This window comes from Protopterus annectens, chromosome 8.part0 (assembly GCF_019279795.1).
Source record: "Protopterus annectens isolate FY-2018-M chromosome 8.part0, PAN1.0, whole genome shotgun sequence".
NCBI lineage: Eukaryota > Metazoa > Chordata > Ceratodontiformes > Protopteridae > Protopterus > Protopterus annectens.
In genome coordinates this window covers 247451832-247471577 of record NC_056741.1, presented here as the reverse complement: position 1 = coordinate 247471577, position 19746 = coordinate 247451832, and the positions used below count along the sequence as shown (strand labels likewise).

The 19746-nt window shown below is 36.2% G+C and overlaps 1 protein-coding gene across 1 annotated transcript in view; it reads right to left on the bottom strand.

Annotated features, from left to right (window-relative positions):
* Positions 1-10489: 10489 nt before the first annotated feature.
* Positions 10490-19746, bottom strand: part of LOC122808016 (immunoglobulin alpha-2 heavy chain-like) — a 53891-nt gene continuing 44634 nt past the window's right edge. The window contains exon 4 of the mRNA XM_044079009.1: positions 10490-10605. Coding sequence (XP_043934944.1) covers positions 10499-10605 — 107 coding nt within the window. The 3' untranslated portion in view covers positions 10490-10498. The remainder of the gene's footprint in view (positions 10606-19746) is intronic.

Genomic DNA, 19746 nt, shown 5'->3' with positions numbered 1-19746 from the left:
ACCATCCATTGCTCTTTCATATAGGAAATCACTGGCCTATCACTCCACAACACTGACTGACAGAGTTGCCACTGTTTCCTGCTCCCTCCTTTGCTGTGTAACTCCTACTGAATCTTTGTATTGATTTCCTACTGAAGACTGAAGAGTATCTTCATGTGGCAAGTGATCAGATGCTTCATGTTCCACCTGATTCTCCTTAATTTTGGTGCTCATTGTTCCATCATGCTGTGACGTTACCAGAGTTGGTTTTTCAACACTGAACCCTTCACTTCATAGGTATTCCAGAACTTTGGCTTCTATTTGTTTAACTTCTACTTTACTAATCGTCTCTTCTATGTCCCCCCTTTGTGATATTATTATTTTTTTTGTATTGCAACATTTCCATATCTGGATGCCTTTGCCTGTCTTTAAATATCTTTGCAGATGAAGTATCAGAGATGTACATAAAGTCTCTGTATTGCTGGGTATGGTGGCTGAATATGGATACAGTGGCGGGGTACACAAAGTCTCCATAATTGGTAGATATGGGACTGTCTATGGATGAAATGATGCTGTTGTTTAGCTTTGTAGGACTAATGTGTATTTGTGTGAAGTAAGCTGAAGTGCTTTAATGTGGTTGGCTACAGTATGTTTGTATAAAACAAAAGATGAAACAAATTATATCAGTAAGTTTTATTTATTTTTTTACTATCAGCTGTCTGATGTGTACAGTCAACAACATGGCTATAACTGCTCGGTATGGAGCTGTCTGTGGATAAAAATGACTAATCATGCTGTCGTTTGCTTAAGATAAATAAACATTAATCTGGCTTTGCAGGTCTGGTTTGTGAAAGCAAGTTGAAATGTGTTCACTGCGGAATTTATTTTTTTAATCACAAGAAGATATCCAAGGTGCATGTACACAGTCAACACTGTGGCTGTGATTGATTGGTACAGAGACAATATGTGCATAAAATGACTTAGCGCTGTTATTTTGTCAGTTATTATAGTCGCTGGAGATGTTGGATCTGAGTGTATTCAAGAAGTCTAATACTGTTTTAATAGCTTTTGTGACAAAATATAAGCTAACAAATCAATTTATTATTTTGTTTTAGTGTACAGTTATAGCATCTATTCCAAATACCTAATTTGAAATAATTGTAAATTCAGAATGCCATTATGTGGGGGGTTGGCATAATGGATGGCGGATTAGCAGGGGGATCCTACCAAAACTGTCCAAATTGGGCTGCACTATTGTAAAGGCAGCCCTATGTGCATTTGTGTGTGTGTGTGTGTGTGTGTGTGTGTGTGTGTGTGTGTGTGTGTGTGTGTGTGTGTGTGTGTGTGTGTGTGTGTGTGTGTGTGTGTGTGCTTAGTCTGCATCTTGATTGCATTATTAATATCAATGTTAGTAGGATCCAAAATGCAGTGACTATACATGGGGTACAGTGACACAATCTTTTTGGTAGTAAGGTCACTGATTCTGTACACTTGATCTATAGCGTGACACAAATGTATTGGTAGCAAAGTCACTGAGTCTTGTATACATGAGGTATGGTAGCTAGGTCACCGAATCTTGCATACATGAGGTATACTGTGACACAAATTTATTAGTACCAAGGTCACTGAGTCTTGCATACATGAGGTATACTGTGACACAAACTTATTAGTACCATAGTCACTGACTTTTGTAGACATGTGGTATACTGTGACATAAACTTATTAGTACCAAGGTCACTAACTCTTGTACACATGCGATATACTGTGACACAAACGTATTAGTACCAAGGTCACTGACTCTTGTACACATGCGGTGTACTGTGGCACAAACTTATCAGTACCAAGGTCACTGAATTTTGTACACATGCGATATACTGTGACACAGACTTATTAGTACCAAGGTCATTGACTCTTGCACACATGAGGTATACTGTGACACAAACTTATTAGTACCAAGGTCATTGACTCTTGTACACATGCGGTATCCTGCGACACAAACTTATTAGTACCAAGGTCACTGACTCTTGTACACATGAGGTATACTGTGACGCAAATTTATTAGTACCAAGGTCACTGACTTGCACAGCAATATGTGTACATGCTGCTTATTAGAAAATCTCAGGTGTAAGAATAGGTTCTGTGTTGTGCTTGAAGGCAATTGATGTGGACTGAGCCCAGACATCTAGTATTTACAGTCACAGCCAAAGCAGTGTTATATTGGCTTCTAACACACCATGCAGAAACTCAGTGAGAATAAACTATTTTGTGATGCTACTTCCCCAGATACATTCAATGCCAGGATTCTTAAAGTGAAAAAGTTTCTCATATGATGCACTGGAAAGGGAAGCACATAACTTAATGATTTAATACACAAAGAAGGTGATACTAATGATCACTTACATCTTTTCTCTGGTGCTTCTTCACTAAAAGAATATGCATGTCGCTGTAATGGCTGATTAATCAGACTGCTTTATTTAAATATCACAAGCAATCTCCGTGGTATCCCCGAAGTCTCAAAATAACCCACTAAACAAGTGTAGTGGGTCCAAAAACAAAACATTGTAAGAAACTTCTCTGTGTGGAAGATTTTCAGTCCATATATTTCTAGTTAATCACTGTATATTAATCAGATCAGACAAAATTAGTAGAAGTAATGAACTTAAACTCGTCTTAAGTAAAAAAAAATATATATATATATATATATATATATATATATATATATATATATATATATATAAAATTGTACAGAATTACTAAGTATTCAAAGGTAATCCAAGCAAGGAAGGGAGTCTGTTTCCAGTCGAAAATCCTTTATTAAGTACACAGACAAGCGATCCAAGTAAAACAAAAATAGAGTAATAGTCTCCTCACAAGCTTTCTAAATATATATATATATATATACATATATATATATATATATATATATATATATATATATATATATATATATATATATATGTATATATATATATATATATATATATATATATATACTTTTTATCAGGCAAGGGTGCTGTAAAACAAAGTGTTATTGGTACACATGTTAAATTCACATCCCTTCCCCCATCAGTGTGACATTCCAGCTGGTCCTGCCCTGCTTAGTAGCTGTCATAATAATATAACCCTTATGTACTTTAAATAAAATTTATAATGATGTGGTACCTCTTATTTAACCAGATTATTAAGTAGAATATTAAGTCTGTGATTTTATCCAAGACAATATATTACGTGACTGGAAATATATCAACCTTAGTCCATTTGGCAATCAGAAAATATATATAAATATATACATATACTTTGCATGTAAAAAATCAATTGTAAAAATCACTGATGGGGAAGGGATGTGAATTTAACATGTGTACCAATAACACTTTGTTTTACAGCACAATAAACCACTCCCTTGCCTGATAAAAAGTATATATATATATTTAGAAACTTGTGAGGAAATTATTACTCTATTTTTGTTACTTGGATCACTTGTCTTGTGTACTTAATAAAGGATTTTTGACTGGAAACAGACTGCCTGCCTTGCTTGGATTACTTTCGAATACTTAGTAATTCTGTACACTTATATATATCTTATATATATATATATATATATATATATATATATATATATATATATATATATACATTTGAAAAATAAAAATAAGAAAACTGTTGCTACTTCATTAGTACATTGCCCTATAAAAATAGCACAACTAAATAATACAATCAAAGTCAGGTAGGTACAATGGCAAATATCAGTCACTTGCATAAAAATCCAAGACAAACAGAGTATCCCAAGATGTACAGTCGTATTTAAAGCGTTACTATCACCCTCAGCTGCCCTCCGGCACAACGATAGTACGATCCACCAGCTGCTTTCACTTCACTATGAATAAGACATTGAAGCACACTTTTTGCATGTTTAAAGTGTTACTTTCAACATCTACTGCCCTTCGGCGCAATGATGATACAATCCACCAGCAGTTTTCACTTCACTATAGATAAATCAAAATAGCACTTGTTCTGCATTCCTTAGAAATTTTATTTAAGTAAAAGTTGGCTAGCGCTTTCACCCGTACACTTCCTCAGGCCATTACAACATATATTCAGAATTAAAACATTTATATACTATTTCCTATCATTAACACTGAGGTCACTTCCTGCTATTACGCTAATTAAAATACAAACAATATCTAATAACATGGAAAAAACTTAATATAATAATTGATTCCATGCATAATAGACAAATAAATATTTTTTAAATTTCCACATATGTACATAAGTAATTCGTAGTATGTACATATATAAAATTCATATATTCAAACTCAAAACATTTATATACTATTTCCTAGCATTTAGCATTAAGATCACATTGTATTATTTCACTAGTTAGAGTACAACTAGTAACTAGTAGCGTAATCTTAATAAAATAGTTAAATCCATGCGTAGTAAATAAATAAATTTTTAAAATACTCATATACATAAATGTCTTGTGGTATGTATCTTATATGTATATATATTCATAAAATAAAGACATATTTAATTAGATTCTTATTAAATACATATATATTACAAAGCATACAACTTACTAGTATAAAATAATATAAAACATTTCTAAAATTTTGTTCTCTCATAAGGACATATCTATCAAATGTAATACAAATCATATTAGACCACGCTAAATGTGTATAAGTCATATTGATGTGGATACCAGATGCTTGAAAAAGTATGTGTACTGAAAATAATATACACAAAATATATATACAAAAATTGTATACATCACTTCTCTGTACTGATAACTATCTCTATGCAAGCAACTTAGACCATCCAATTATCTATTGATATCTAACTTACTAGCCTTTAACGCAGGTTTGATAGGGATCCTATCATTAAACCCGGTGCATGGTCAGCTCTTAGTTTGATAATCCATTTAATTTCATTTTCCTCAGTTTTATTTGTTATATCACCACGTCTAATAGTTGTAAAATTATTTTGTATAACCATGAACTTGGATCCATGATCTATAGATGTATCTAAGACATGTTTCGAGAGCGCATTATTGTGTGATTTTATCTGAATATTATATAGGTGCTCTCTAATTCGGTCCCTAAGTCATCTATCCATTTTGAACCAAGTCAATGCATTAACAAAACCAAGTAACTCGAAAATATCCACCAGCACAGGACCCGGAGACCGCCAAGAATAACAGCAACTCTTCAAAACAAAAGTTTAATGAATGAAACAGAGAGACCCCTAAGAAGAAGGGTATACGAGCATCTTTATGACATCTCAAAGAAGAAGGAAACAAATACTTTTTTTAAGCACTCCCAGACATGCAAAGAAATGGTATTAAGGTTCATGGTTTTAGAGCAGGTTATACCTGAATTAAGAGGGTGAGTTGGGAAACATTGCTTGAATACCGTGAACTTTATTGGCAGTTGAAACTCAATGCTACTAGGTTTCCAGGTCTGAATGACAATATCAATATTGCCCCAGTGTTAAAATTAAGAAGGGCTAGACTCTAATATATTTAGGATGGGGTGTCATGGTTTATTTGTTAGGATTTAAAAAAAAGGAAATCTCTTAAAAGTTTATTAGGGGATGTTTGGGTTACAGTTTTTAATGATAGGGATGTTGTTTGTTTTTATGCACTCTGTTTGTTATATACATTTTTTACTGCGTGTGAAAAAAATGAAAGACATGGAAGCATTAATTTTATATGGAATGTATGAGGTTATTTTAATTAATTAATTGATGAATTACATGTTGCTCCGCTGATATGGAAGATTACTATTTAAAGGGATGATGTATAAATGCATTATTTGATCCTTGAAAAAGCCTGGTAGAGTACCGGGCGAAAGCGCTTGGGTATACATTTTACATTAATTAAACTTTTGTTTTGAAGAGTTGTTGTTATTCTTGGCGGTCTCCGGGTCCTGTGCTGGTGGATATTTTCGATCTATCCATTTTGCCTACATAAAATGCAGGACAAAGTGTGCAGGTAGCAAGATAGCCGTATCGCAGGTGACATATGCTGAGAACGTAAAACATTGCAGTGTTTCAGGATGTGTAAAGCTGGCTGTACCATCAATAAACATACAATACCTACATTTCTGGCAGGGTTTTGTTTCTCGAATACAATTTTTCTAATGATCCATTCCTACTCTATTTGGCCCACATAACATTCTATATAAATTCATTCTATTTTTATATGTGAATTTAGGGTAATTACCCACTATTTTTGATATTTTGGGGTCTACTGTCAGTATCTCCCAATATTTTTGATATATCTCTCTTATGCTTGTCACATCCTGTGTATAATGTATTAACACTTTAACATCTTCATTTTTACTATCTCTATTACATCTATTATTACTTGTGGCAGCTGTTTCAGTATCGACTCCACTATCAGAAAAGTAGGGGTGTGCTACATTTCTTCTCATCCCCTTTACTTTACATAGTTCTTCATTTACTTCTTTTGGCTTGTAAGCTCTATCTAACAATTGTTGTTTCAAGTTGCTCAATTCTGTCATATATCCAATATCAGTAGAGTTTAGGCATATTACCCTCATTGCCTGTCCTCTGATAATATTTGTAAAAATAAATCCTGGATGCATACTATTTCTATGTAGCAGAGAGTTCCTATAACAACTTTTTCTATAGACTCCTGTATTAAGGAGACCATCTGGCAGCTTCTCAATATACACATCTAAGTATGATGCTATATTTAAGGATGCTTCCATAGTAAATTTCAAATACTGTGTAAATGCATTGACTTTCGTCAAAAATTCATTAAGCTTGGCCTCGTTCGAACTCCAAATAAGAAAAAGGTCATCTACAAAACATGTGTAAAATTTTACGTTTTCTTTAAAGTCATTCATTTCGAACAAGTGCCTTTCCTCCCAATCTGCCATGACAAGATTGGCGTAGCTGTTGGCACATGAAGTGCCCATAGCTACGCCATCTTTTTGTATATATGCCTGATTGTTAAATACGAATACATTATTACACAGTATTATTTCTATTAATTCACATATTACGTCAATGTAAGCATCCATATGTGATTGATCTATGTGAAGCCGTCTACGAATACATTCTACTCCTTCTTGATTTGGAATGGATGTAAAGAGGGATTGGACGTCTAATTTAACTAACCAATAGGTAGTATCAATGGGAATCTTGGACATCCGGTCATATAACATAATTAGGAACTGTTTGGTGTCTTTAAGTATATGCTAATAATTATTCACCACTGGTTGTAATACAGTTTCTAAATATAGTGATATCGGCTCAGTTACCCATCCTCTACCTGCGACAATAGGTCACATGGGTGGGTATGAGGGATGTTTATGAATTTTTGGAACCCCTTGTATGCATGGTAAAGTTGGATGACTGACGGTGCAGTAGTTGAACAGATTCTCATTTATCTTCCCTTCATTATGTAGTATGTTAACTGCAATAAATACATGTTCAATAACTCTATCAACTATGTTTAATCCAATTGTTCTATAGTATTGTTCATCTTTTAACATTTCTGTCATACTTGTGATATATTGGTCCATGTCCATAATGACAATAGGTCCACCCTTGTCGGCAGGCCTAATCATTATGTTAGGGTCATTCATTAAATTTCTTAGTGCCTTCCGTTGTTTAAATGTCAAATTACCATACCATTTCCTTTCACTATTTCTTTTCTCATGTGCATATAGTTCTTGCTCAACCAATTTAGTATATGCATCAATCAAGGGATGTAAGGCTGGTATAAATGTACTGGGCTTCCTATAGAAAGTTCTCTCTTTGGTACTTGGACCAAAATCTAATTTGAGTTGTATGTTTCGTGTAAAAAGTTTCAGATCAACTATTGTTTGTGTTATGTCACTTTTAGTAGATGGGATAAAAGTAAGTCCTTTCTCTAAGACTACTTTCTTGTCTATGGAAAGATCCCTCTTAGATATATTCCATATTAGAGAGTTTAAGTTCCTTGCCACATCTTCTTTAGAGTTGGCCCTACATGCTCCTGGTCAGCCGCTCTCTTTTTCTGCCGTCCCCTGCTCATTGAACGGTCCCTTCCCCTTCTCCATTGATTTACTATGGGGAAAGGGGCTTTACCTTTAGGGCTACTAATACCTGAGTTGTTATTAACAATCGTCCTTCTTACAACTATATCACTTATATCTGATTCAACTATCTCTGTTATAACGTCAGTTTCATCTATTAATGTTGATTCTTTACCATTACTCTCAGATGTTGATAGGGGTATTTCATCAGCTATATTCTCATTATGTACTAATGCTGTCATAATCATAACTTTCCCTTTATTCTTATTATTCACTATATTACTATCTTTATTAGCAGTCATTTGACTCTCTACTGCTTTTTTTCCATTAACAGTTTTCTCTGATGCAACACTTCTATTGCCTGATGTACCTACATCATCCCTCCCATTCTCTTTACCAGTCTTATCTTGGCCTAAGTTATCCATACTGTAAACCAATAATAAAACTGCATGATATCCCCAACTCAAAAACAAATTTTTGAGATTCTGCTTTAACATTCAATACTGGGAATTGTGGTTGGAAAAACAACCTAATGTACAAATGTCTATGAATCCAGATACACAAAAAGATCCTCAAGCCATACTGTAGAGCATAATATTACATGAGAATGTTACCAAGCTAAAAATAGATGATGATAAAATCTAGAATATGTTAGTCTACTCGTATAATTACAAAGCTAAATGCCATACATTGTTTATCAAATTAGGAAAGTAAAACAAAATAATAAAAAAGGTAAGGAAGAGGATATTTTCTTCTGTTACTAGTCTAAAATATTTAGTGGGTAAAGAAAAATATATGTTTTCACCTTCTGTCATTTATGAAGGTAGAATTTTTTCTAAGAACAGTGCAAAGGAAATATAGCATCATGTCATTTTGTGCAAAACTATTTCACGTGGGATGTCTGAACATCCAGCTTACGATGCTTTTCCAAGTCCAGTTAGACCCAAAAGATGTAAATATTTTATCATGCAGTGACCTTCCATAACCAAGAAGGGCTGAATATCTAAATATTAATCACAGCTGCAGAAGTATAGACTCAATGCACTTATTCTGTCCTCTTGACCACCTCCAGGTCCTGAGCTCCTTTTATTATAACATATCCATGAATGTTTAGTTTTATTATACTTTAGATTAAGATTACAAATACTCATAATGCACATTTGGATTGCTGTATAGCAGTGAAATAAACTTTTACTTCTAAAACATTTCCTAAGTAAAATACAATTAACAAATACACTTGTCTTCTTCTGTGGTTCAGCAATTTCAGATCGGCATTTTAAATGTACTTCTTCAATTCAAAAATCCTTTGAATGGAAAACAAAATATCATTACTAAGCAAGATTAAAGAAAATGGTAGATGTTTGTTTTAAAGTAATTAAATTAATCTGTATGTTAAAAGTCATAATACACATGCTATATAAATCAGTATTTAAGCAAATCAAATTAATTTACCATACAAACTTGGGGAATGTGCCATTTGCTCAACAACTCTTTATGTGAATACAAATCAAAATAAATTGGGGAAACTGTGTTCTCCACTGTTGTATATCTCAGTGTAGGTATATATTAAGTTTGGGAGGTGTAGAGGGCTGTTAGTGCAAATACCTCTGAGGTTCACTGAAAGTTGCTTCAGCAGTTATTTGTATATTTATTTTTTATCAAGCTGCACTCAAGTGAAAGAGTTATTGATTAATTAGAATAAACCCCACATTTGAAGTGTTAGCTAGACTTTTGCTGGAATTTTCATGGAGGAATCTCACTGTACTTTTTGGAAATTCTAGCACTATTCATATACAGTCAGATCTAAACAGCCGTTAAATACATTAAAGGAGACCCCTGTCAGCTGTTGAGCTTTCTTTGTATCATTTGCACCGAATATTTAGAATTCTCATTTCTTGCCTTACATGAAGATCTTCAAAACAAGCTGAAAACCGGCACAAGATGTTTCTGTCACTCAGTGCTCCTCTTATGACATAAACTTCCTCAGAATATTCAAGAACTTGTGTAATTTTCCTGCAAATTTTGGATCAAACTCCTTTGTGTGTTAAAAAAGAGAATATGAACATGCCTTCTCATTGCTAATAGTGGGCTAAACATCTGTGCACTGCGTTTTTCCACTCTGACTTAACCATCGCATTCTCATTGGCTTTTGTATAAGATTCACATCTACTGCACTTATTGCTAGCTTTATTTTTATAGACTCTTTTACATGAACTATATAGCCTTGGACATAAATATATGCAGTCTTATTCATATGCTTGTAAAGTAATGACATTTATCACTGTTTTGTATTCTAACATTTTTTCACTTTGGTTTAATATTAATAATCAATAAAATGTGTGAACATCTGTCACCCATGTCTGAGATATCACTTAAAAATAGTTGCCACTTGCAAACTTAATGTAACCATAAAATGCATAAACTAATGCCTGAATAAAGATACAAAATCTACAATGCATTACTTACCTCTAGAACTATTTTTCAGAAAGGACAGTGCATGCTGTTATTATAATTAAATACACAACAAGTCCTGGCAGCCTGAAGTATAACTCCATCATACAGTGATGTTTTTGGACTAGCCCTTTAAAGCAGAAAAATAAGCATTAGTCTATAAAAATATAGCATTGTAAAACAGTTTTTGCATTCACGTTTTATAACTTTATTTGAAATTTGACAATGCATTTTTTGTTTATTTTTTATAGATTAATCCTATGGATTCTGTCACTACATACTAAGCTATATCTAAACAGGGTTATATGTATTAATTATATAACTGTTAAATACCCCTATTTTGTTGAGAGCTGTTTTATACAGTTAGATGAAACAAGACCTTGAGCTGATTGTGGCTCATATCACTGACTTCATATTGCAAAGTTTAGATTTAATTTAAAGGAAACAAGAAAAGCATCTAGGCTAGTGAGATATGAGATCAAGAATATTCCAAGTGAACATGTAGTGGAAGCTACATTTAAAGTAAGCAAAAATGTTCCAGAAAAGTACCTTACTAACTACCAGTGGCAGCTGGTGACTTCAAATTAACGGGGGGCTGCAGAAGGCAGCTGAATGGGTGGGGCCAATGGGAATGGGGTGTGGCCAATTAGAAAGGGGTGGAGCTATGCTCAAAACCACAACAACTGGAACTTTAATTAAATATGCTGCCCTGGGTGCCAAACCATCATTACGAGAGTCCAATCAAGACAAAATAAAGTATAGAAGAAAAAATATTTCAATGCATTGGCTACATGACAGCTTACTTAATACCTAGATAGAAACACAAAGGTTGTGAGGCATGAAAAAATAAATTACTTTTTAAATGCATTACTGGAATGCCAGTCAAAATCAAGTATTAAAAAAAACAAGCAGCACTCAACTCAAACCACTTCTCCTTGTAGTGCAATTCCAATTATAATTTATATTCAGCTTTATAAAATTACCAAGTAATATGCTGAAAGTAGCAATCTCTGTGATACCCCCACTTGTAAAAATGTTTCTTATCCAAAAAGACCTGCTGCCTGACAACAACTATCTACGTGTTTCATGGGGAAGACATGATCAAAGTAAAACATGAACAGCAAACAAGAAACAAGCTCAAGATAAATTGCTTAAAGGATTACTGCGCAGGTTATGGACCTCACATGATAGATTGGCATTCTGTTTAGTTTACATGTAAAGCCTGCAAAGATGACTGCAAGTCTCCAACAAATGTAATGAGCTTCTTAAAATACTGTAATCCTGTCCTTTATTACAAATACTGTCATATGTATTTCAATACCTAAGGCTTATACGTTATCTAGTTATGTAAATATTCTCTGCATGGCAACAACAAAAAAGGCTTTCAATGTTGGTAATTCTTTAACAGTATGCTTATTAAAGCTTACTTGCATCTTACCTGTGTTGTAGACAACAAGCCATCCTATGGCAGGACAAACTATCAACCCATCTACCCATCACTCTATGTGTCCCCCAGGGCTCCATACTAGGACCCCTTCTTTTCTCTGTCTTTATTTATGGCCTTCCCACTGTTATCCCAAATGCTACCTGCATCCAATATGTGGATGACTCCAGCTTGATTTGTTCAGCCACCTCCCCAACAGATCTAATGACATTAACCCAGAATACTTTCAATATAGTTGAAATCTGGCTCTCTGTCAGCTGATATTAATCCCTAACAAAACAAAGTTGCTTCTTTTCTCTCCCACTTGTAAGTCTCCCCTCACTACTCTTTACCATAAAATCTAATAATGGTACCATTATCTCCCCAGATGTGCAAACCAAACTCTTAGGCATCACAATAGACAACACCCTCAAATTTGATATCCATGTCAATCAAACTATCAAAACCATTAACAAAAAACTTGGCTCCCTCTATAAGATCAAACATTTCCTTACTCCATTTGCTAGGATTGCTATTGTTTATTCTCTTCTACTATCCACTCTTCTCTATGCCTCCCCTCTACTCACTAATTTGAACAAATCCACTCTTAGCAAACTCTCCAGCTGTTATAACCATATTGCTGGATTTGCAACAGGCACGGCCTATAGGACCAACCACTGTCACAACCTAAATCTTCTGGGGTGGCTAGAATGGCCTAGCCTACTTCAGTACAACCAGCTTATAATTGCCCATAAAGTTCTCAATCACTCTGACAATATGCCTGCACTTAAAAATATCATCAACCCTTATAGCAACCTAAGGTCACGTTGCTCTTCTAATAAACTACTGGTTCAGACATCCAAAATCAACAACTCTGCTGGGGACTCTCTGTTTGCTAACTCTGTTGGCAAAACTTGGAACTCTCTTCCTGCTGATCTTACTCTTGAACCCTCTCATACTCAGTTCAAAACATGCCTCAAGCTATACTTTAAAACTAACCGGCTATGTCCTTCTTCAAAACCGGACTAGATCCTCCTCTATAGTCTGTAATCATGTTACATTGCCTAGTCAATTTGTCAACACTGTTTTAAAAACGTATGATTATATTACCTACTTGCTCAACTGGAGCCTCTAAACTGTGTGTAACTTGTAATCATTTTGTGATTTTTACTGTATGTTCTACCTTGGAGCTTTTCTCCCTGGGCCTCTGCTAAAAATGGACATGTATCCAGTCAGACTATCCTGGTCAACAAATGTAAAATAAATAAAATAAAAGTTCTAAAGCAGGCACAGGCCCTGTTGGAAGCAGTAAAGCTTCAAGGATGGTATTACCAGGTGAGTCTCCATAAGACCTCTATATGTATGCTAGTAGCAAATGTTGCATACATCTGACAGTGTTTTCTGAACTACAGTCTGTTAATATGAAGATGACTGAGCTAACAGCTGAGATTGGGAAAAGCAAAAAGATGATCAAGCACCTAAGAGCACTGCCTGATGTTACAGTCCTAAATAATATTGCTTTATTGCTTTAAATAGTATTTCAAGTTGCTTTGGAGCCAGACAGTCAGACAGTCCTGACAGACTGAGCTTGAGCTCTTCAGCTTTGATTGCCCAAGTTCAGCTATTTGATGATCAGAGTTCCTCCATAAGTAATCACTGTTGGTAAGTTATGCCAACAGTGATCTGCTTTTTGGGGGAATTTCCCTCTTCTTTGAGTTAGTGCTGGGCAGTTGGTATGTATAAGTCTGTGGGGTGGGGGGCTTGTTCCCTCACATCAGGGGTTGCAGGGAGCCTTGTCTCCCTGCAACAATACTGCAAAAATGTTTTTTGGCAAGATGGTTTGACATATGCAGTTCGAGGATCCCAAACTGGAAGTCTCTGAATTTCTTAGGAGTAAAAGCTGTGTGGAACTGGAGGATTCAACAGCCTTCCCTGGAAATTATGCGCAAGTGTGTGAATATGAAAAATAATACTTTGAATGAAAGACAGTTACTGTGAATAGAGGGGTGCTGGGAGACATTGGTTTACAGAGCGAGTGGTGTGGTTGAGTAAGTGAACAGTGCGGACTCTAATTTGGGTGTGGAGGTTGGAGACCAAGACCCAGAACAGTAGTGCACTCCCTCTATGCTCTTAGTGCCAGTACTGCGTTTTGTGGATTATTCATTTGAAACAGACTGGGTAACAGCATCTTCTTCACATATAGTGCCATTGGTTGCCATGAGGCCATCACAATATATATGCTATTAATTTGCATCTGCTGTAATATGAATTTTAATAAATATAAAAAATAAGAATTGGGTAATCCCCACACAAGCAGCAGGAAATAAAAGGAAAGTTAATAAAAATAGAGAAGTTCACTAAAGGAAAGGGATACGTCTCGGCTCAAGGGTGAAAGGTGAATAACCTCCAAGTTCAGAAAGATGTGTTTTTCTATTCCTTCAAACCTGATATACAGCTTATCATATTTTGCTATTCTACAGCTTTCATATTTTTACAAGAGGAGCTCAGTTTAGTTTCAGTCTAATATAGGCAGCTGCATTCTTTTTTTCTGTAGTTTTGACTTCTGTGTTTTCTCTCACCAATATCTGATTCCCACACTCAGCACAGGAAAACATTTTTTTCACATTATCATATCAATAACTCTGAGATCTGCCACTACACCAATGTCTAATTTTCAGATTCTTTCTGATCAGCACAGTGAGACTTTTTTGATAGCCTCAGTTATTCTCAGACCCCCGAACCAAACATACACACATGCACACACATGCACACACACGCACACACACACATACCTGCGCACGCATGTGCACACACACACACACACACACACACACACACACACACACACACACACACACACACACACACACACACAGGCTGACAAATACATGCACATATGAATCAAACATTTAGGCGACCATGAGTAAATAAAGAAGAGTGCTTGCACTCACATATAATCATGTTCACACACAGACACACAGATATACACACACACACATACATACACACACACACAAACACTCAGGCTGACAAATACATGCACATATGAATCAAACATGTAGGCAACCATGAGTAAATAAAGAAGAGTGCTTGCACTCACACATAATCATGTGCACACACAGATATACACACACACGCACACACACACACACACACACACACACACACACACACACACACACACACAGTCACACAAAGGTGTGCATGCAAGAACATGTTTTGCAACATCATGCATTTTCTGAACAATAACAAGTATGAACCAAAAGTCTAACATTATTGACTTGTTAGTAATCTTCAGTGAATTACCAGAAAAATCAGAAAAGTGCAAAATAAAATACAGCAAAATCAGAGATGTTCTACAAAATCAAGAGGGAGCTGAGAGGTATGATTCCCTGTACATTATTCATATTCTTAGTGCAATATGAACATAGCCAGAAATAAACATAGTTATAAATCATAGCACAGGAGTCTATCTGAGACACCACACAGGGAAAGATTTTCTCAAACACACACACACACACACACACACACACACACACACACACACACACACACACACACACAGACACACACACGCGCGTATGCATACACACAGGTACGCATGCATACATGATAACACACACACGCATGCACGGACATACATGGTTTGTTAGAAGTATGGCCAGAAGTCTGATTTAGGAATTATTCTTCAAGATAAATTGATAATTTCTAACAGCAACTCAAGGTTGCCAGAACCATAAGACAAGGTGGAACAAGAGTCTCCCCCTAGCACTTTCAATGAAATCCTGGACTGTGCCCTCAGCTCCAGGATAATCGTGTGTGTACGTGTGTGTGTGTGTGTGTGTGTGTGTGTGTGTGTGTGTGTGTGTGTGTGTGTGTGTGTGTGTGTGTGTGTGTGTGTGTGTGTTTGCCCTCTTGTGATTTAGTCCCTGCATGACTCAGCAGTTATGTCAAAACTGAGACAACACCTATAAACTGTACCTGATTTTGCATCAGTCTCAAACTTTTGATGTCCCTGATTTTCTGTTAAATCAAAGAGGATTACAAGCAAATCTGTAATGCCAGATGTTAAAGTTTTGTATTTCTGATTGTTCAGACAATGTACGTGGATGCAAAACTTGGTGTTCTATTAACTTTTTAAGTGAATTAGATTAATAATATCAAACATTGTTCCAGATTTTGCACCCCCATTACTTTGGGCTATTTCAGAATTCTTTAGCTAGGAATTTGGAAGGTGTACTGGGAACCATGCCATTCAACTGTCCCTTGATTTTGTCAAACATCTTTGATTTTGCCTCATAATATTTTGCACTGTTCCTGAATTTCTGGTAAATCAACGAGGATTACTAATAAGTCAATAATGCCAGACATTAGAGTTTTATACTTTCTATTGTTCAGAAAATGCATGATACTGCAAAATATGTTGCTCTATTAAATTTTTTAAGTGAATTAGAATAATATTAAAAATTATCCTTAAATTTGTTGCCCTTATTATTTCTGACTATGTGAAGAATTATTCAGCAAACAAGTTGAGAGATATGCAAGGGCCCCCTTCCCCATGTTGATCATGGTAAAAGTAAACAAGAAAAGCATATATATTCTTCTGTGGGCAGTGTCTACAATTATCACTGTCCATAGTTTTATCAGGCTTCCTGGCACAATTACAAAAATAGCTCTAAAAGGAAAGCCACCCCCAAGCACCAATAACTCTACAGTTCCAGCAGTTTCTAAACTAATGACCACTTAACTAAAGTTTGCCAGGAAATCAGTGCAGTCAATTGCTAATGGCATGCTCTTAGACTGCACAGTTCTCGGTCATCTCTAGTTGTAATATGTCACTAGAGCCTGCCGACTCATCACTGAGATAGGCTGCTAAAGGCTTAGACTGCATAGGAAATGGACATGGACTGGATGTCTTACTATAATGAGAAAGAGAAACTTGAAATTGCTTGCCACTGTACACATTTATAGCGTTATACAGTATATAAATCAGAATTAGTCCTTGCCAGCCCCCACCCTCCAAGGCAACTCCTTATTCCAGGTGGGAAAAACAACTCAAGACAAGGATGCATTTAAGGGTACCTGTCTTATCTAAAAGGTTTGCCTCATAGGTTCATAGGTAGGTACTAAGCTATCGGCCCAAGGGCCTACGTAAGCCTAGCCAACAAGGTTCCCTGGCTTATGCCACACAAGAAAGTTAATTTCATGTGCCCCTGTCGAGCAGAGCCACAGAAGTGGTCCCCGGGATGTATTTCCTATTTCCCATCCTATTTCCCATCCACTCATCAAGATAAGTGCATCTCTCACAGGTTGTGGTGTTGGGTGGTAGGAGGAGAGGGTTGTCTGTGTACATGAGGCAATTGCTACATTGCCCCAAGATGCCCAGATTCATCAGATAGACAGGAGAGAACACTGGGAGCTGACCCTTGGACATGCCTGAATAAAAAACTACTTTCCTCTAGGCAAGTGAGGAAAGTGAGTATAAGAGCTGTTTTTCTCTAAGCAAGTGAGGAAAGTAAATACAAAAACTGTTTTCCTCTAGGTAAAGAGGAAGGTTGAGTGCTGTAGTAATTTGTAGCTTATTTAGTGCTAACAACAAGTTCTGAACAAGTGCTGAGCATGAATAAGCAAATTCAAGTGCTAAAACTCATCATAGTGTGCATTGGTATCACTCTGTTTTTTATGTCTTATTTGTTTGTTGATGGAGATACAAGTCTTTTGTTTGGGTATCTGTGGAACCAGTTGTGGAAGTCTTTTAGGGCTGATATAATGGTTAAGGTCTTTATCTCATAGATACCAGGTATCGGGTTTGATCCTGACTTATGATTATTGGCTGGGCTTTTAATAGTTTGTGGACTGTTATCCTATTATGAACCTGTGAAATTATAAAGGAAGGTTGAGTCATTAAAAACACAGAATGATGGCCATAAACCACAGCACATGAGCCTATATTAGACAGAATATAGGACAGAGTTTCAAGCTCATCTGGGTAACAAAGGGTCTTTAGTACAATGATGTTTTTAATTAGGAACCTCTGGGGTCTTTATTGCTGTGTGATGTGTTTAGATAGTTGCATATAAAAAGGGGATTATATTCTATAAGTCATTTGATAGGGGTAGATTATAGAGCAAAGATAATGTATTTCTGCTTAGACAAGATGCCTCGAACCACATTTTTGCTTTCTGGGGTGGCACCTCCTACTTTAAGTATGTGGGATCTGTCTATCAGCCAGTTGATTATCTGTCTTTCAACATAAGATTATGTGGAACATCAGCATTCAGAATACTGTTGAAGGTCTTTGATACATCCAGGTACTCTATGAATTACACGTCTGCTATCTATAGCTTCAGTTACTTTCTTAAAGAAGTTTACTAAATTAAATGGATATGATCACCTTTTGACAAAATCATATTGTTGTGGATCTAGAGTAAAGTAATGTCTTTCGGCTTTTCCCGGTTAGGAGTCGCCACAGCAGAACTCTGGTCCGCTAATGATTGGCAGTGGATTTTTACGGTTCCAAGTTGCCAGCCCGACACCCAACCTTCAAAGAAGGCACACCCATTCACACACGCACCTACCTGTATGTCTTTGTACATCACTTGACCACAGGAAGGACATGCAGACTACACACAGAAGGCGCTCCAGCTGAGAATCGAACGGGAGGACCTCTTGCTGTGAGGTGACAATGCTAACCGCTGCACCACCTCAGCCTACCATTGTGGATCTAGAATATTAATATTTTATATCAGAATTTATTAAATTAGATATAAATTAGTACATTGCATGGCTTTGCAAGCTGTACTTACTAAGCTGATGGGTCTTGAGTTCCTGAGATATGAGGTAGGGTCCTAAAGATTGCCATTTTTATACCTGTGGTATATACAATGTGCCTCTCCTTAAGGTGAACAGTTTTAGGTGGGGTTTCAGAGAATGCATGTCTGGTGCTGTTGGTTAAACTGCCAGGTATACTATTGTGGCCCATAAAGGTAGTCTTTTTAGCTTTGCGAGTGCAGTTTAAGATATGTTCCATAATAATCATTGGGAAATGAATGAGCTCAGGAATTTATGGATCTTCAGTAACTGCTTCTGGCAGAACTGTAGCTGCGTCAACTGGTCCATGTGAAGTTACCCAATTGGTGTCCTCACCTTCAGAGTTGCATAGATAAGGACCAAAAAAGTGCACTGAGCAAAGAGCTGCTGTGCATCTTCATGAAGGCTGTGTATCTACCTGAAACACCTTTTGAAAGCTGTAGTAAAGATATATACTAGCTTACACACACACACACACACACACACACACACACACACACACACACACACACGCACACACGCACGCACACACACACGCACACACACACACACACACGCACGCACACACACACGCACGCACACACACACACACACACACACACACACACACACACACACACACACACACACACACACACACACACACACTGGTATCATGCCCAGCTGTCCAAACAAAGAAAACTCAAGTGGCTAAAGTCTGATACTTTGCATTATAATCTGTTTTATTTTTGAGTGCTGTGGCAAATTTCTGCTCTGTGCACTGAGTACAATAGTGATCTTAAATAGCTCTTTGATAAGAGCATTGCACATTAGGTGTTAAAACCCTGCATATTTCTCTTTAATACAGAAGTTTTTTATCACTGGAGTTGCAATTTCAACCCTGTTTAGACTGAAAATGACCAGCTGCCTGCTGTTGTTTCCTTATTATTTTGGCTTTATGGGACTAGTGTGATTTTTGAAGCATCTTGGAATATTTTAGTGTGTGTTGACTGTTTGGAACAAAATTGAAATGCATTACATGGTCACAATCCAACAACT